The 20,556-nt window shown below is 37.3% G+C and overlaps 1 protein-coding gene and 1 long non-coding RNA gene across 2 annotated transcripts; both read right to left on the reverse strand.

Moving 5' to 3' along the window:
* Window positions 1-6,790: 6,790 nt before the first annotated feature.
* On the reverse strand, window positions 6,791-9,902 carry LOC121235242 (omega-hydroxypalmitate O-feruloyl transferase-like). The gene is made up of 3 exons (XM_041131565.1): window positions 9,735-9,902; window positions 9,036-9,499; window positions 6,791-8,019 (listed from the first exon to the last, which is right to left on the reverse strand). Exons 2-3 carry the CDS (start codon window positions 9,474-9,476, stop codon window positions 7,162-7,164), a joined length of 1,299 nt encoding a protein of 432 aa, XP_040987499.1. The 5' UTR covers window positions 9,477-9,499; window positions 9,735-9,902; the 3' UTR covers window positions 6,791-7,161.
* A 1,973-nt stretch (window positions 9,903-11,875) lies between these two features.
* LOC121235243 lies at window positions 11,876-15,070 on the reverse strand. The gene is made up of 2 exons (XR_005934548.1): window positions 14,751-15,070; window positions 11,876-12,392 (listed from the first exon to the last, which is right to left on the reverse strand). It is a non-coding gene; the product is annotated as an uncharacterized LOC121235243 (long non-coding RNA).
* Between the last annotated feature and the right edge of the window lie 5,486 nt (window positions 15,071-20,556).

Below are 20,556 nucleotides of genomic sequence, written 5' to 3' on the forward strand. Positions count from 1 at the left end.
AGGGAAAAGAAAAACAGAAGATGAGAACACTTTGTTTGCCTTGGAAAACAATCAGGATGCTAGGGGCAAAAAACCAACAATGGCAACTGTAGTGAATGAATCGGCGAAGGCTATTAATTAGTCTCGCCTGGAGAAATGAGGCTTCTAAGTTGGAATTGCTAAGGGCTTGGCAACCCTCGGACAGTTAGGGACCTTAGTCTTTTGGTTAAGGCCCATAAGCCAAGCATATTGTTTCTCATCGGAACCATGATGCATAAGAATAAGTTAGAAGCTATCAGAAATGATTTGGGTTTTAAAAATGTTTTTTCAGTTGTGGGGGTAGGAAAAAGTGGTGGTTTCCCTAACAGTACTATATATATGTATAATATAATATAATACATTAATATAAATTATATAGCATACATTTAATATTAACCTAGTAGTACACATAGTGGTATATATTAGTAATAGTACGACTCATATTTAGCAGTTGCTACCCCTAGATATGTATTAATACATAAACTAACTAGTATTTAATAGAGAATATATACATGCATGTGTCATACTATACATATATAATGACATAATTATTAACATTTCTACTAGTATGGTATTGAATATAAGTTATAGACTTCAATATAGTGGTTTTGTTTTCACTTAGCTACGGTCTGCATATCTTGAAACCTTTTTTTTTTTTAAATTTTTGTGAGTTTCTGAGCCTACGGTTAGCCCATGGCAGCACCCCTTGCTCCCCCGTTCTTCGAAGGGGGCTACTGCAAGATGCAGATGTGCTGCCCAGTTGGTGTGGATGGTGAACCTGATTTCATCTTCACGGTACTAGAAACGTCGAACGCAGCTAAAGATTTTCATTTTGCGCTTGTTTTGAAGTTCATACATATCAGGCCAACCATTGATGATATTCGCAAAGCCATTGTCAAGTCATGGGGTCTACTGGATGTTCCTATTGTTAGTGTTATGGATGATCATCATGTTTTGGTTAAAATGCAGTCTGAGAGGGATTTCGTACATGGATGGGCTCGTGAAGGGCGATAGATTTTTGGATGCGTCTTTAGATTGTTCTGATAGACCAAGGAGTTCGATTCACGTAAGGAATCCATGTTGGCCTCGTAGTGGATTTTTTTACCAGGTCTTTTCTGGGAACGGATAACGCAACTCTTCATAGAACCCGGGCTTCGGGTGCACGTATGTGCATGGAGATTGATCTCACAGATGAGCCGGTGCAGGGTTTCCCTATTATTGTGGCCAACAAAAAGTTTTGGTAAGAGGCAAGGTATGAAAGAGAGGGTTTTTATTGTGTGAAATATTGTAGGCAAGGCTATACGACAGTTGTTTGCAGGGTAGGGGAAGGTTTTTTGAAAAAAAAAAAAGGATGAGGTCAAGGGAGGGCCAAGAAAGTCTGGCAAGAAAAACGAAAGCCTAATAATGTTCAAGGTGATCATGCATGATCTAGCAGGTTGAAAGAACAATAGAATCTTCAGGTTGCAAATGTTGTGACTGGGGATGAAAATGTTGTGGAGTTGGTGCCAATTGATGATGTGTGTTGTTTGTGGTGAGCAGGAGGGTGTGACTTTGTCGATAGTAGAAGAGCCAGACTGTAAGGAAAATATTAAAGAGCTGTCTTCAATCCAAAAAGGGGACATCAATGCACAAGGAGATGATTCGTTACAAGAGCTACGGGTTGTTTAGGTGGACCCCGCGAAAGATCTTATTGTCGAGGAACTGCGTCCATCTCCTGGTGGGAACTATGGCATTACAACAGTGGTGACGGAAGTGCTCAAAATGGAAAGTCGTGCTGTATTTCAATCTTGCCCTGTGGCTGAGCCTAGTGCTTTTGCTTTTTATGGCTCAGATGCAGAGGATGAAGAACATGTTATAGGGTTGGCTAAGCAAAAGGGGTATGAATCTGTTACATTGCAAGGTTTTGTCAGTAATTCAAAATTAAAAAATTTGCTAGTGCGTTACTCACAGCTGGTGTCTACCCACACTGTGAAATTAAATTTATGACGGAATCCATCATTGCATAGAATATCAGGGGGTTAGGTAGTTCTAGACGTACTTTACAACATTTAATTTGGAATTATAATGGTTCCATTGTTTCACTTTATACCTTTTGTCAGACAAGATAAATTGCAGTAGCTTACTCGTTATTTGGGTTTTGATGGGTATTACTGTAATGAGGATTTGGGGGAAAATTTTGGATTTTATGGAAACAACCAAATGAGTTTGAAGTGGTCTGTGTTTTCAATCAGATGGTGACGGGATGGTTTGTGTTGGAGGCCAAAAAGATGTTGGTGACTTTTGTTTACACTAAATGTACTCAGGCCGAGCGTTGAGATTTATGAGAGAAATTGGTAGATATTCGTCTAGTGGATCATCCATGGCCTCTCCTGGGAGATTTTAATATCATCAGGGAGGATAGGGAAGGGGTTGGAGGGTGTCCTTGAGCTGGTCAAGCAATGGATGATTTTAAGATGTGTATAGATGCTTGTGACCTTGTTGAATTGAATTATCATGGTAATCACTTGTCATGGTGTAATGGTCAAGAGGGCATTGCCAAGAAATGAGCTCGGTTGGATAAGGCTCTCATTAACATGGCTTTCTTGGCAAGTTTCCCGTTTGCAAAGTTGGAGTGTCTTAAGCGCAAGACCTCAGATCATAGCCTCTTGGTGGTGAATTTTTCTCAACTTGCTCCCAGATATGGTCCCTTTCCTTTCGGGTTCCAAAAGATGTGGTGTATGCATGACTCTTTTCAAAGTTTTGTTAAGGAGGTTTGGGAAAGACTTGTGTATGGCTTGGGTTTAATTAAGTTGGCAGCGAAATTGAAGTTTACTAAGATTGAACTCAGAGCCTAGAACAAATCTGTGTTCGGATGGGATGATCAGAATATCAAAGAGTTGGAAGATAGGCTTGAACTCTTAGAGTCTCATCTTCAAGTGAATATTCTGAAGATATTGAAATCGATTATCTTGTTACTAAGTTGGAGCTTGATATTTGAAAAAAGAGAGAAGAGACCAGACTTGCACAAATAGCCAAGAAAAAGTGGTTAAATGAGGGGGATAAGAACTTGAAATTTTTTCATGCGGTAGTTAATCAGAGAAGGAATAGCTCGGTTATTACTCAAATGAGACTTGAGGATGTGACTTTGTTGAATTCGCCAGAGTTGATCCACTCGGGAGCTATGGATTTCTTTCCGAATTTCCTAACTGAAGAGCCGGATATTGAGCACGTGGACTTGACAACTCAAGTGCGAAGGTGTCGATGGATGATAATTCTGAGTTTTGTCGATCGCCAACAGAAGAGGAAGTAAAGGCAGTGATGTTTTCTATTCCACAGCAAAGTGGTTTAGGATCAGATGGTTTTGGTTCGTCTTTTTATATTTCTTGTTGGATTATTTTAAAAGACGATGTTGTGGAGGCGGCAAGGGAGTTTTTTGGTGGAGCCGAATTACCAATTTTTTATGCTTCATCTTATATTGTTCTTATTCCTAAGGTTTCAAATCCAAAAAAATTTGAGAAATTTTGGCCTATCAGCCTTTGTTTGGTTGCATACAAGATGTTTTCGAAGATCATTGTATCTCATTTGACTAGTCTTTTGTCGAGGTTGATTTCACCAGAAAAAGGGGCATTCATTCCAGGGTGCAATATTTTTTAGAATATCTCTCTCGCCCAAGAGATGGTGCATGGCCTAAAAAAGAAAATCCAAAGAGGAAATGCTATGATAAAACTTGACATGGCTAAAGCGTACGACAAAATAAATTGGGAAATTTTATTCCAAGTTCTTGATGGGAATGGTTTTTCAAACAAATTTTGCAAGCTGATTAACATGTGTGTGACCTCTCCTTGGTATTCGGTGATGATAAACAACTTTTATAAAGGTTTTTTCCAGCCTAGTAGAGGACTTCAACAAGGTCATCATTTCTCTCCATATTTGTTTATTTTGATGCAAGAAGTTTTATCTCAACTCCTTCGTCACCAATTTGAAACTGGTCATATTGGAAAATTTTATCATCCTATGGGGACTCCACTAGTTTTGCATTTGTTATACGCGGATGATATTTTGATTTTTTTGAATGGTACGAAGAGATCCATGCAAAGACTTGTAAACACTCTTTTTATTTATGAAAAGTGGTCTCGGTAACGGATTAGTAAAGCTGAATCAGTGATTTTTACATCTTCCTATATTAGTGCAGTACGCCGTCGTGGTTTAGTTAGAATTACTGGTTTTATGGAAGGTCATTTCCTAGTGACTTATTTGGGGGTTTCGTTGGTTTTTGGGAGGTTGAAAGTTTGTCGTTTGGAGTCGTTCGTTGCTAAAGTTAGAGCTAGAGTAGCAAGTTTGAAGGCTAAACTATTGTCGCAAGGGGGGATACTTATTTTGTTAAAGCATGTTCTCACTAGCATGGCCTCACACTTGCTTGCTATTATGGATGTGCTAAGGTGGTTATCAAGAAACTTAATGTCATTTTGTCAACATTTTTCTGGGGGGAGCATGGTGGTAAAGCTAAGACTAAATGGTGTGCATGGTCTAGGATTAGTAAGCCAACTAATGAAGGAGCATTGGGTTTGAGGAATTTCGTGGAAATTCAACGCGTAGTGCATATGAAATTGGCATGGCATCTTTTGTCCAAGGAATCTTTGTGGTCACGATTTTTGTTGTCCAAATATGGGAGAGGATGTCACTTATCTTTGATGGTTTCTCGGAGGTCTAGCTCTCGGCTCTGGAGATCGTTGGTCGCTATTGTCCCAGAAGTTTGTGAGTTTTCAAAAGTAAATGTGAGGGAGGGTTGGACATCTTTTGGTTTGATAGATGGTTTATGGATGGACCTTTGTGTGATATGGTTCATACAGTGGCATAGCTCAGTGAGGTCTGGATAGGTGATCAATGGAATCTTGATATGCTTGTGCAATTGTTGGGAGAGGAGCTTGCTACTGAGGTTTGCAGGAACATTTGCGCTGGTAGAACAAGCAACGATATCCTGCTCTAGAAGCCGGCACCAGAAGGATGTTTCAGTTCTACTAGTGCGTGGGAATTGATACGTGTTAAGGGTGAGCGTTTTCCATGAATGGACTAGATTTGGGACACTCATCTGCCAAGTAAAATTTCGGTGTGCATGTGGAGAGCGCAGTTCTGCTATTTATCTGTTGATGATCACATACAATCCCGTGGAGTCTTGATGGCCTTTAAGTGTGATTGTTGCAGTTTGTCGAGTACAGAGTCTCTGGATCATGTTCTTGTGATTGGCGAGGTGGCACAACAGGTGTGGAGAATGGTAGTTGTGGCCCTGAGTGTCTCGTGTATGCATGTTGGGTCATGGTGGCACAGAGTGATAACTTGGTTGATGTGTGCTAAGAAATCCACAAAGAAGGGGTTGCTCATTGGTTTGCTACCAAGTGTTCTAACTTGGTGTCTCTAGAGAATAAGATGCAAAGCTCGGATGGAAGGGATTCACGAGACTGCGGTCGGAGTTTGGAGAGTTATCCGAACTTGGCTTGGTGCAATAGTCAATGACATTGAAGAAAAAAAATTCTCTGGCCCCTATTGACGAACATATTCTGAGTGCTATGGATATTTGTTTCATCGTCATCCTGTCAAGCGGGTTCGATTAATTGCATGGACGAAGCCACCTATTAGTTGGTGGAAACTCAATGTTGACGACAACTGTAGGGAGAACTTGCGTAATTGTGGTGGTGGAGTGGTGCGTGACCATAAAGGCTTGCTCTTTGGTGCATTTTTAGAGCAGTTTGGCACCGACACCAATACTGAGGCAAAGCTACGTGCTTTATTATAGGGGTGAAGCTTTGCAAGAGAATGGGTGGTCGAAAAGTTATTTTGGAATGTGATTCAAATGTGATAGTGGACTGGCTCAGTCTTTGGTGTTGTAATTTATTTATGGTATTTATGGAATTTTTGGGATGACCTTATTCAAGAGCTTGAAGGTTTGACTTGTCAAGTAGTTCATCAATTCCGGGAAGGCAACCAGGCAGTGGACTTTCTTGCAAGATGAGGTGAAGCTAGCTATGTTTGCAATTATGGAATGGATGATACTTTACCAAGATTATTGAGAGGCCTCGTCAGATTGGATAAGTTGGGGCTTCCTACAATTTGAGCTAAGTAGTTGTTTTGTTGGTCATTTATGTGTTTATTGATTTGCTGCTTATGATTTTTATTTCGCCGTTTATGTGGTATTTGTTTAGTTTTGTTTCCACGGTTTATTTGCTTAGTTCAATGTATAGGTAGATTTATTATAGATTGTTTTTTTGATGCCTGAGATGGGTTTTTGTTTTTGTTTTTGTTTTTTTTTTCCTGATTATTTGTAAATCTCAAGTGTTCTGCTTGTTACTGCGGTATTTATCAGCTATAAGTAAGGGCAATTAATAAAATTGGAGTACTATCTTCTTCTCTAAAAAAACAAAGTTATAGACTTCAATATAAGTATATGCTATATCTATACAAATATGATTACTATATAAAATAATTATATAGTTAATGATATCAGAGTTAGAGTCCATCAGAAAAATCCTCCACCTCTAACTCGACTTCGATCATATTTAATATGGAAAATCCTATTCCTATTTCTTGCAAAAATGACTATATCCTGTCAAAATGAATTTGTTCACAAATAGTCATTTTTATCGTAAATAATTAATCATAAATGCTCGTTTTTCTTGTAGTCTAGGTGAATTAGATTTTTTGTACACCCCTAACTTTTCTAAAAAAGAATTAGCAACTTCAAATAGAAATAGATTATATATATATGTATGTATATATGGTTCTTATTTTAGATCAATACTTTTTAAAGAGAGCAACAAACTTTTTTATTCAACTAAACAACAAACCGTAAAACATGAAATCTGATTCAGAAGTTCACAGACATATTTCTAATGAATTATTGAGTTTGAGCTTAGAACTCCATACATAAAGAACTTCATTTAAATCATAAACAACTAGGGGATATAAATTTGCAATTCTAGAGTGCCAATAAATAGGGTCAGTCATGCAGGGCTACTATTTGAACCAAAATGGAATATATATGGTTTCCTCCAGAACCAGCGATTGTTTGGAGTGCACTTAGGCCTGTATAATTAGCCCCCTTTCTGGCAATGAATAACACACGCTATAACAAATGCTTCAATACAGAAAATTCAGGAAGGTCCCGTCCCCTCAAACATGCATGAGTTGTTCAAAGATTTTCATAGCAGAAGCAGGCAAACCCAGAAGAACATTTACGCTTTTTCTCTCTTTCCCATGAGAGAGGAAAAGAATTACTTCCTTCTCAGGCAAAGCCACCGGCCCAGAAAAAAGGGGCTCTCCCCATCCAAAGTTTGTAGTGTGGAAAGATAGCCTAGACCAAGTTGTGACCAACAGGGTTGCTGCAAGAGAAGGCCTAGCTCTTGTTGTTTCAAAATAATCTATGGCTGATCTCATATAACTGTCTGTAATCATTTTCACTGCATTTTGAACCAGCCCAACTGTGAATGACAGCGGGTGTTCCAGTTGTTCACCTGCACTACATATCGAATTAGTTAACACAATCCCATTGCCAGAGTACCCCTTTGGTAATGGAGGCTCAAATCTAGACCGCCCATCAACAGCAAAGAGAAGCTTTGTCTTTTGATCTGGTTGCATTCTTAATGCCTCAGTTCGAGCCCTCCAGACGAAAGCTGTAAGGGCTTCAAATGTTGTGCACTTGTCTAGAACCCCATCTTCCATGGCTTTTTCCTTGAGTTGTTTGAGCTGTTCGGGGTCAAAACAGAAGGAACTATAAAGCATTTCTTCTTTGTAAACTTTGCTGGTCTCTGATATATCTTCAATCTCAGCAAATTCATGGTGCTGAGACTCTATCTTTGGTGGGTTTCGGGATTTGAGTATGCTTCTATCAAGAAACGGCGGGATGTTTAGGGACAAGCCTCTTGCAGTTTCACCCCATGAGTTCACAAATTCCATGGCACTAATTCCATCAAACATACAATGGTTCATGCATAGCCCAAGAACAAAACCTCCACATTTGAACTTAGTCACCTGGTAGATTATATTAGGAAAACAACACTCAGAAAAGGGATGCTTGTTTCGAAATTAAAAAGAGGAAAACAGGGTTCAAAAATAAGAAGCAAAGCCGACAGTTCTGTCATATTTCCATTTTCTTATCGTGCAATAAAAAACTTTCTGTTACATTAAGTAATACTGGTACTGATATTGTTTGAATTAAAATGTTTTATTATATTTTAAAAAATAAGAGAGAAAAAATTAAATAAAAATATTATAAAATTAAAATATTATTAGAATATAATTTTTTAATATAATTTTTGTTTTAAAAAATAATATTATTTTTTATGTTTTGTTTGGAAGTTTGAAAAAGTTGTAATGATTAGATAAAAAAGTTAAAGATTTAAAATTAAAAAATATTTATATTCGAGTGATGTTTGAGAAGAAAATTATAAGAAATTATGAGAATAGATGAGATGAGATGATATAAAATTACTTTCACAAACATTAAGCCCTTAGGCTTGATTTGTTATCACAAATCATCTCATCTAATCATTATAATTTTCTCAAAAATACTAAATAAAATATAAAAAATAATTCAACTTTTTCAAATTTTAAACTAAAAATAATATTAAAAAGTAATATAATAATAATATTTTATTCAACTTCAACTTTCGTTTCATTCTATCTTATCTCATCTATATAACCAAACAAATCCTTAGCCGCATATGGATTCATTAAATTTTGCAGTGGAAATAGAATCTAAGTTACGGCTGGAACAACTAAATAGAGAAGTTACCTCTGATTGCCCTTCTCTACCCTATTTGGTATTTTACTATAATTGTAAATCTTAATTCTAATCTATAATCTAGATGAAAAGTTGTTCGAAAGTAATTTTTTTAATTACTAATTCTAAAGAAGACGGAATATTATAGATGAAAAAGGAGGTAATGTTCTTGATCTTTAAAATTTCATGATAATTTTAAATTATTAAAAATATATGCATGATCATGTAAAACTACTGCTTCGAAAATAAAAGAAGATGCTCAAACCTGAGCGACAAGTGGAGGTATTTCAAGTATGTTCTTTGCACCAGGAATGTCATAAACCAGCTTTCCAAGAGTGATTGGGTCTGGCTTTGTATTGTCTCCAATCTCCTCTATTCTACAGTCTGCTTCGGCTTCAACAAAAACAGCACCCTCCCCCGTGCAATCCACTATCAGCTTTCCTTCTGAGCTGATTGTTAACCGCCCCGCAAGTGGGTAGTAGTGAACAAGAACCTTTGACAAGGCTTCCTTTATTACTTTCGCAGCTTCCTCGTTGCCCTTAGCATCTGATTTGAAGCAGTAGATAGTACGTACTGTAACTGCAATGTTCTGGTCTAGGTTTGAGAGGAAGTACAGATGCTTCTCTGTTTCCTCTGCAGGAGTAACCAGAGTTGGTTCTTCTTGCTTTACACGAAGTTGAAAAGAGCTATTACCAGCATTCTCCATCGAAAGACGGGCTTTTAGATCCTAAATCCGACCAACACAATCAACAAACCAAAAAAAGAGAGGTTATAATCTGATAACATAAAACAAAATTGCTAGTGAGCTCCAGAAAATGATGTCTTGTCCCAATTAGAACAGGGTGGATCGAAATGAGCAGATTATTATTCAAAGAACTTGTGTTTCACGTTGATATGAACATGGCAAACAATGAGTTAAAGCTAATACAGAAAGGGAATTGCAAAAATGCTCTTGACATGTACCGTAAAGAAGGATTATTTGATGAGAGAAGAATGGGTTTGCAATGAACTGGGATTTATCTATTCCCTTTTGGAGTGTGGTTAGAAGAGTTATATAGAAAGATGTGGGCCAAAAGCTTGACAAAATAATAGTTTCGGTTAACAAAATACAACAACATGGACTAGATTAGAAGGGTGCCGATGACCAAATGGAGAAGCTTGATATACGCAAACAAGAATGAATGGATAAGCCATATTGAGAGAGAGAGAGAGGGAGAGAGAGAGAGATTATGCAGATTGTGCTAAGGTCATACGCGTTGCGGTAGGCAACTTGCCAGTGAACCAAAACATGACCAGCCAGGGAGTATGGCGTAAGAGAGTGGAGAGAGTGGAGTTGGTTGGTGGAGTTGGCGTCCAAAACATGTTTACTTAGCCAACTTTCCTTTCTATTGTTTATCTTTTGAATATGGTACCAATCAGTAGCAGGACATCAATTAAACTTAACTTGATTATATTAAAATATACATCTCAGAGCTGCTGCGGGGCCATGTCCCATGAAGTTGACAAAAGAAAAGATTATCTTGCATTTGCAGGTAAATAACGGCTTACGTGGAAGATTCAACAAAGTATATATTAATCAAGCTTTAATTAACACCATTCAAAAAGGTAACGGACCGGGATACTTTTCTATACCAGCTTAGCAATGGGAAAAACGTAGGGCTTAGCTATGGAAAAAACGTAGGGCTAGTGGCACTGACGATCGTCTCTGCAATTGAATGACAGCAAGATAGACAGGGCAGGTGTCTCCAAATATTAAATGCTTTTATTCTTGTGTTTTCTTTCTCAAGTTCCGAGACTAAAGATCATTACAGCCGTCCATCCATAGTGGTTGGATATTATTGAGTTGTGTGAGAAAAGGAAATCAAACTCAAAGAGTTTTAAATACGAAAATATATCCAGTTTGCTGAAACATATCATTCAGTACTTGTGGTAGCAACACGAGGATTGGTGATTTCAATGGATTTACCTAGCTAATTTTAGCATAACCATGTACAATCTTAATAATACGAGTCTTATAGAAGGGGCGGCTATAATAAGTAATTTTACGTAGGTCTGTTACCCGCATGGTGCGGGGCGGGGGTGCCCTTTCCTGCACCCCGCACCACGCCCCCGCTATACCCTCTCTATGCGGGGCGGGGGACCCCGCCCCCGCATGGGCGGAGCGGGTTAGCCCGCCCGCCCGCCCATGCGGAGGCGGGGCGGAAGCCGGGCGGGGCAGCGAGGGCGGAGCCCCGCTGCCCACCCCTAATTTTACATATAATTGTAAAATGTATAAACGTTATGTAATCGTTTTGAAAAAGAGTGAAGTTCACTATTAAAAAATTAATTTTTTTCATATGGATTCTACATTTTATTCACTTTTTTCAAAATGATTACGTGGTAGTTACACAATTTACGGTTACAAAAGTCTATTCTCTAAAAATAATAACTTCTATTAATAAAAGGAGATTACAGACATTTATCAAGCCAAATGACTTAAAAAATAAAGTCTGGAATACAATCTCACCACATATACACTATAAGAAATATTGTGTTTTCCGAGGGAGAAACTTCATGGCAAAAAGTGACTTTTTTTGTGAAAAAAACTCTATTCTCACAAAGTTTCGTTGTGGGAAGCTCGTAACGTATAATTCGCCGCAAAACGTATTATAACCTACGAAAGGTTTAATTTGTGGCCAATACTTATGTTTTCTCACGACACATCTCACGACAAGAGCTGATGAAACTCATGGTAAAAGCACGTCTATTTTCGTTTATGCTCGTAGGAATAGGAGAAATTACCGCGAGAGGTATTGGTAGGTATTAGTATCACCCACTAGAACATTTGGTGGAAAAAACTTGCAAAAAAACGTATTTGCCACGAGTAGTCTTCGCGGCAAATGCTAAAAGAATTCAAGAAATAAAAAAGAGAGACTGAGCCAAAAATGATCATAAAAAAATGTCTAATATAAGCTAAAAAGTTATATACTAACCAACACAACTTTCAACATAGTCTATCCAACTGTTAATATCAATTTATAAATATTCTTTCAAGCTTCATATACACCAATGCAACAACAATCCTAATCAATATATTACTTCAATATTTAGTATCAATTCACATCATTCCACTTCACACTCTCATATATATAACTCAAAGAGTCAAATTATAAGGGATTTCAACATGCTTGCTGCCCATGCAATCCAATCTAACACAAATGTAGATATTTTATCCATCTAACACTTGAGTTCAACACAATAAATAACACAACTGTATAATCATAAACCAAATTCACATATCACGGGACTGGTCTACTAAATAACTGGAGATTTTCCTTTAATCCACAAGACCCAGTTCAAGCCAGCCAGTTCAAGTTAGATGAGTTAGGCCTTTAAGTAGACAGGAAAACAAAGTATAGACTTTTTAAAGGTAAAAACAAAAAAGAAAAGAAAGAGGCCAATTTCCATGCCTCTACTCTGGAATTCCTTGTCTGTCTTCACAAACTCAACCAACCAACACACGCAGCAAAGCTTGAAGCCATTCCTCCCGACCAAGTCCATGGGGCATTGCACCCAACACATGATTCAACAAATGCTCCCATGTAAAAATAGCTGCGGCATTTTCATTGTGCCCATCAAAGATCTAAATATCAGAAGAAAGAATATTCATCCTGTTGGAAAATGTATCTATAGCTACATAAAATTGATATGTGTACACAGTTTAACAATACAATTAAAGACAAGAAGGTCATGCAAAGAATAGTAGAAAAGTATATTTTTTTGAACCACAATTACACCTAGTAATTATAAAATGTTGATATGCATGTCATCCCAACTCATAAGGAATACAAGAATAGCTCCATCACCTTCACGGTGACAAATATATTCAATTGTTGCTTCCACCTATAATGAAGTACCAATGACAATGATCATGATCCTAAAAAAACCTTATTTTTACTTAGAGACAGGAGATATATATACTTTATTGTTTCTTCTATGCAATTTCATTTGTGTATATATATATATGTATATATATACACAAATGAAATTGCATAGATGAAACAATAAAGTGACCTATTAAACCCTCTGCATGTAGACTAGTCGACTCATGCTACCAAAACCCCTCCACAAGATCTCCATCATTAAAACAACACAATCAACACAAACTGCACCACAAAATCTCCATCATTACAAAATCTCCACAAAAATCAATCAATGAAGTAAATTAACAATCAAAGACCTTTGGGGAAAAAAATCAATCAAACAGATGAAATCATGCTTTTTCTATCAAAACCTAACTTTACTTAGTCCGAACTTTTTAAATCATTTAATTACCTCAACCAATCCATATTGATGTTTCCAACTAAACTTAACTTGACTAAAGTGATCGAAAGCTAAGGAATTTCAGAAAATCTCACCGATTACTGAATTATTCTAAAACTTGAAACTTAGGCGGCTAATGCAACTTGAAACTTATTCAAACGCAAGTAAGCAACTATGGCAAGGTTTCGCAAAGTTTCAAAGTCTTTGACTAGTGTCTTAGACTAATGATCATTGTTAATCTCAAAAATTTTATTTTCAATATCCAAATATAACACTTATAACTATCCCTATCATGCAAACTAATTTCATCTATCTGGTTTGCTGCATCATGGATCCAAACTACACTCAAGTTGATCTTGCTCTACCTTTTCATTTAAATTTTCTCTCTTGCAAGTCTAGGTTATAGAAATAACCATTTTACTTAATTCTAGCTATAGACTGATAATTTAACATCCAGAAAACTGCCAAATAAAATGCGTCCCAAGCCGAAATATCACAAGTACCGCCTCGTCTCGGGCCATCGCAAGGAAAACTATAACCAAAATCCTTTTTATCTGGCATTAACTTGGAGCCACTTGGCATTGTAAGAAAAATACTCCACTGAATCCAATTAATCAGGTTGAGGTTTGCTCTCCAGAACACATGAAAAAGCCACACCAAATGCCATTAAAACCCAAACAAGCCGAGCAAAATTTTGCTTGATAGTAAGAGATGCCTCAGCAAGTTTATCATCAACCTCAGAAACAACCTCTATTAGTTCACGTCTCTTTTCTGCAACGAAGTTCTCAACCATATCGACATGTATTTCTTCAATAACTACTTTTTCAGTGCAATATACCATAAAAAATTTTAAGATTGGAAATATAAGGCCTTGTCTAAAAATAACCAAAGAAATAGAAATAAAGATAAAACAAAACAAATATCGTATCCTTAGAAACTGACCATATCTATCCATAACTTCAACAACCTAGAAGCCAAATTTAAATAAATAATCATTGCACTTATGAAGGTACAAAAAGGCATGCATACTCATATTGCCCAAACCAAAACAGAGCAGAATTTTATTCTACCTCATCAAGCAGTAGGTTGAACTCATAAGCCCCTTGACAAGCATACTCATGATTGCATAAGTTCAATTCATTATATTTCTCTAGTTATCCACTCAAACACATTCATTATTCAAGCAAGAGTCCACACAATACATTCAATGTAAAAATTTGTGCAGCCACTATACAACCATACAATGACCCTTCAAGCTTGAGGCTTTCAATCCCGAATTATGTGGCGTGCTATTTGTAGACAAATGCATAGTAACTAGTAAGGGTCCATTCAATCAAAAATTCAAACTTTTTTTTTCACCCTTCATCATTTGACAACAAAATCACAACATAATAGATTAATCGAAAACTCCCACAAGTGGTAAACCAAAAATCACAAAAAAAAAATCCTACCACAAATCAAAATAGAGATAGAACTCGATATGAGGAAAACAGAAAACTCACACCCTTCATGACAAAGGAACACGACAAAGTAACACAAAATTTCTAAAATCCCAAAATCAACAACCATCATACAAACCCTAATCCTAGAACCTCATAAAATCAACCCACCAAATCGGATAAAACCAAGACGGATGCAAAAATAGTATACATGGAGGCATTGTTGAAAAAATCCTTACCTTCGATCAGTGTTTACTGAACCTTGAGAGAGCGAGTGCGTGACACCAAGCCTTACAAAGAACAAGAATATTTAAGATCACGAAGGGGGGGGAGAGAGAGAGAAAGAGAGATACACACGGAGAGAGAACATTCCCGCGGAAGAAGAAGACTCTCACCGGCTAAGTGAGGTGCCGATAGTTCTTCAGTTGGCGGATGGCGTGGGGAGGGGCGGGAGAAAACTCAAAGGAATAGGGCATTGGTTGGGGGGGGGAGAAGAAATAAGGGGGAACGGAAAATACACCGTTTTCGGGGGTGGGGGTTTTGTTTTCAATTTTGAACATTTGCAGCGATTTACACTCGTCGCAAAAGAATAAAAATCCATCATAATTTTTACTTTTCATCTTCTGAGTTTTTGCTGCAAGATAATGTCGCCAATAAAAGTAACAAATGACAGATAATAAAATTGTGGCGACATGAAGTCGCCGCAAAAACTAGTTTATTTCCCATTCTATTGTTTGATACGACAGAACTTTTACGGTGACACCAAGTGGCTGCAAAAAGTGACTTTTCTCCATGAATTTACTATTGTCGAATGTGATTTCTTGGTAGAATGTTATTTTTTTTTCCCATGGAATGTGTTTGTAGCATTAGGTAGGTATTTTCCACCAACTTATGTCTTGGAAAAAAAAAACTTGTGGGAAATGGACAAATTTGTTGTAGTGATACTAATATTATCCACATTTTCGCATAGCGAGCTAATCTATGGGTTGCCATATTTCATTCTCTACGAACATAGACAAAATTACATTCAACAAACATGAAGAAAGTAACTTAATCTCCCTGTATAATAGTCCTAATAGTCATCCCTCCATAGTATTTTGCTGCAATGCCTCCACTATTAATAAGCAATCAAATTCAACTTGGAGCTTTGAGATTCCCATGCTAACACACAATTGAAATCCTCGAAAGATAGCAGTTAATTCAATAGCTTGGTTCCTCAACCTCATTCTAAGCTTGCTAGCAGCCATAAACACATCACCTTGTTCATCTCTCAAAATACTAGATTTGCATAACTCACCAAAAACAATCCCATCAACATTAAGTTTTAACAAACCTGCTGGAGGAGGTTTCTAACAAAAATGGTGCTTTAACTGAACCTTTGACTTCAATCTGACATCTTTGTAATTTCTGATCAAACTCAAAGCACTTTCAGCAACCTTCCTTGGACTTAATAAAACCTGATCATGCACCATTTTATTACGTCTATACCAGAAACTCCAAGCAAAACTAAAGAAAAAATGTAACTTTTCACTTTGTAACCCTTCATAGAAAATCAAGGCTACCTCATAGATTTTCATTTTAGCATCAATAAACAGTTCTGGTATTAACTCTCTCCACATACTTTGTATATTAGCACAGCTTATCAAGGCATGATTAAGATCTTCACATTAGAGACCGCAAAAGCAACATTCACTATCTGTTAACACATGTTTCTTCATCAAATTTTCTTTTGTGGGAAGCCCTTCTTTATAAGCACACTAAGCAAATATTTTAATTTTATTTGGTACTGGCATCTTCCAAATCTGATTCCATAAGACCTAATTAGAACTAGTTGTTGATGTTTCTGCAACCTGTGATCCCAACCTTGCCTTAATGAACCTGTAACAGCTTTTCACACTAAAACCTCCACTTCTCTCATGTGCCCATATTCTTCTATTAGTATTAACTCCTGGATAGATGAAAATCTTGAGTATATCAGCCACCACACTTAGATTGAAGAGAGATCTAAGTTTGTTAAAATTCCACTTCTTCTGTCAACATCCATAAGAGCAACCACTACATCTTCCTTTGCATTATTTGATCCAACAAGTCCTTCAAAAAATAAATCCACATATCTAGGTATCCATTGGTTAGACCAAATTTTAGCAGTTCTTCCATCACCAATTCCCCATCTACAACCTGCAAGCATCCATTTCTTAGCGTCCCATATGCCCCTCCAAGTGTAAGAATGACAATTACAAAAAGCAGCTTGCTCAAAACTTGAATTGGGAAAATACCTTGCCTTAAATAATATGAAAATTAGAGAACTTTCATCTTGCATCAATCTCCAACCTTGTTTAGCCAAAAGAGCTAAATTAAAAATCCTAAGATCTTTAAACCCCATCCTCCCACAAGACTTTTTCTCACACATTCAAGCCTAACTGACCCAGTGAATCTTTCTTTCCTCTCCCTTTTGTCCCACCAAAATTTTGACATTAAACCCTCCAAATCAGAGCACAAAAAAAAGATAATAAAAAACAGCTAATGGAATAAGTTGTGATAGAAAGTGCCATTGCTTTTAAGAGCATTTCCTTTCCCCCTTGTGAGAGTAATTTTTCTTTCCAACATTGAAGCTTTTGCCAAACTTTTTGTTTAATAGAATGGAAAGCTTGATGCCTTTACCTACCCACAATAAGAGGAAGTCCTAAGTATCTTTCATACTGCTGAATCTTACTATTCCCCTATAGTTGTTTTATTTCATCTCTAACTTCTCTATTAACATTGCTACTAAATACCTTAGTTATCTTCTCATTGTTGATCCTCTGACATCATACTAATTCATATCTATTCAAAACATCCTGCACTCTTCTATTCTCCCTCACCTCAACCTTACAAAAGATAACATTATCTTCTGTAAAAAGTAGATGATTAATGTTTGGAGCGCCCCTACAAACTTTTAGACCAAAAATCTCCCCCTTTTAACCTTGCTTCCTTTAATAAGGTAATCAAACCTTTAGTACAAATCAGAAATAGATAAGAGGACAATCTCAATCCTCTACTTGGCAAAACAAAAACTTTTGGATCACCATTAATTAATATTGAAAATGAAACTGAACTAACACAATAAATAATCATGCTAATGAAATTCTGGTTGAAACCCATAACCTCCATTACTGAACTAATAAAACTCCATTCAATTCTGTTATATGCCTTGCTCATGTATAATTTTAAAGACATATACCCTTTTTTGCCTTTCTTCTTTCTTTTAATATAATACACTAATTCATAAGCAATTAGTACATTGTCTGTGATCATACGACTAGGAACAAAAACACTTTGACTCTTTCCAATAACACTAGACAGAACAACTTTTAATCTATTCAATATCACCTTAGCAATCAATTTATAAGCCACATTACAAAGACTAATGGGCCTATAATCACGAACTTTTGCAGGAGACTTATTTTTTGGAATAAGAGTAATGTATGCATGATTTAAAGAGGCTGGAAAATAACCTGAGTGCAAGGCATCCATAACTGCTGAGGTCACTGACTCTCCCACCACATGCCAATATTTCTGAAAAAATACTGGAGACATGCCATCAGGTCCTAGTGCTTTTGAAGGATTCATTTGATGAAGTGCATCCTTAACCTCATCTTCAGAATATGCCTTGATCAACTCATCATTCATTTGAGTAGTCACTCTGCCATCTTAGGACTCCAAAAAGCCCAAAGAACCACTCAGGTTTGAAGAAGTAAACAGTTTCTGAAAGTAATCTAGAAATATCCTATCCCTACCTTCAGATTCATACCAAACCCCATTACCATCTTGTATTTTTAAGAGCTTATTCTTCCTACTTCTCCGTGAGGCCTTCATATGGAAATACTTTAAGTTTTGGTCTCCATCTTTAAGCCACAAAGCTTTAGATATTTGTGGTCACATTATTTAATCTCTTTCAAGCAATTTTCAAGTCTCATCTCTTGCCAAATCAAGTTTGTCCCTATCAACACCTAAATATTATCTCTCATGAAGCATTGAGAAATTCCGTTTAGCTCTGTGAAGTTGTTGTTGCACATGCCCAAAAGACGGCCTATTCCATGCATTCAACTGATTTCCACAGCTTTTAATCAAATTCATCACCTCACACATACTAGATTGAGATGCACACCTTCCCCAATTTTCTTGAATAATATTCTTACAAGCTTGCTCACCCACCCACATAATCTCAAATTTAAACAGCTTTTTTGTTTTAGAATGCTCCACTACACCCTCCATATCCACCCAAATAGGAACATGATCCGAGTTTGCCACCAAACCATGAGTGACAATATCATTTGGGAACAAGTGTCACCAAGAATAATTAGCTAAACATCTATCAAGCCTTTCACTTATACACTGAGCCCATTCCTTATGATTACACCAAGAAAAAGGATTCCCTCCAAAACCCAAGTCTCTCAACCCATATTTGCCAACCACCTCTCTAAGAGATTCAATTTGTCTCTCTTGATGGGGCCTCCCACCCTTTTTCTCATAGTGAAACAAAACTTCATTAAAATCCTCCAACACCAACCGAGGATCCCCATTTGCATGACACAATGTCCTAATCAAATCCCAGGTTCTAAATCTCTACTAACATTAGGGTTTCCATATATTCCAATTAAAAACCAAGTACTCAAATCACATTTAACAACAGCATCAATATGATAATTAGAGTAATTAACAATTGATAAGTCTACCTCATTTCCCCCTAACAAAGCCAAACCCCCATTTCTTCCACAAGAACCAATCGGTAAGCAATTAGAACAACCAAATTTGTACTTACAGAACTCGAATTCATGGACGGTGAGCCTTGTTTCCTGCAAGAACAGCACATCGGGCCCTTCCCTCTTCATCAAATCATAGAGGGTACGAATGCCCCGTAGGTTTCCAAGCTCATGATCATTCTAGCTCATAATCCTCATGGTTCCCGGCAGCGACGGACCCCAGTTGCCGCTGATCGATCTGTTGAAACACTTGCATCCTCGCCCGCAGCAGACGAGACCAGACTTTACTTTTTGCTAACCTTCCATTAGAAACCCCAATATCTTCCCCTGCATAACAACCTTTCCCTTTTTGCGGAACACCTAAAGGGCATTTTTCTTCTTTCGACAACTCAGTCGTTTGAGTAGGGGAAGACACTTGTTTCCACTTCCTACTTGTTATACCATTAGGCCCACGATTTACATAGGCCACATCAATTTCTTTCTTCGCTTGTTGATCTGTAGGCCCATTTCCAGAAACAAGGACCTCGTTTTCCACGGACGCAACAATCCTATGCAGCTCATGAGACCTATCCAGCTCCTGTTCCATAACATATAAACTTGGTCTTAGTAGCTTTTGAAGCCATCCTTGGCCCCATCATTAGGAGATAACTGTTATTCCCTCTCAGTACCAGAACCATTAAGATTTCCAATTGATTGAAAACCGTTGCCCTGACCTTGAACAACCATCTTCTTAGAATCCATCTCTATAAAACTCGTCAATTGCTTTCCTTTGTTCAACATGGCCATTATCTCTTTTTTCGTTATCAATTGTAAACCATCTCCCTTATCACTTCCGTGAATTAAGCCACCTTCTTCCCCTGTCGAAAGATCTCCAGCTATCGCCATTGAAGCCTCCCCTCCTATAATCATCAGAAACGAGCTCTTTGCAGGAGGTGAGTTTTGATGCACTGGACTAGAACTCTCTGTTTTTGAAAGCCTTTCCACGATCTCCATAACCTGAGGCCCTTAACCATGCACCATATGCAAGCTCAACTTCATCAAGTGCTGAGATTGTTTCCAAAGAAGACAATCCTTATTAGCATGGCCAAGACGACCACACTTATAACAGAAGTTGGGCATCTTTCATAGGAAAATCTAACCCAAAAAGATCTACCTGTGCCAATGTTAATTTTGCTTCCTCGCATTAAAGGGTTTATTATATTAATAGCAAACACTCTCATATATTCTCCCCATGCTATTCACCCTCATCCAGATCCATCTCCTTTACTCTACCAATTTTATTTCCAATCAAGCGTCCCACATA

This window comes from Juglans microcarpa x Juglans regia, chromosome 6D (genome assembly GCF_004785595.1).
Source record: "Juglans microcarpa x Juglans regia isolate MS1-56 chromosome 6D, Jm3101_v1.0, whole genome shotgun sequence".
NCBI classification, from domain to species: Eukaryota; Viridiplantae; Streptophyta; class Magnoliopsida; order Fagales; family Juglandaceae; genus Juglans; species Juglans microcarpa x Juglans regia.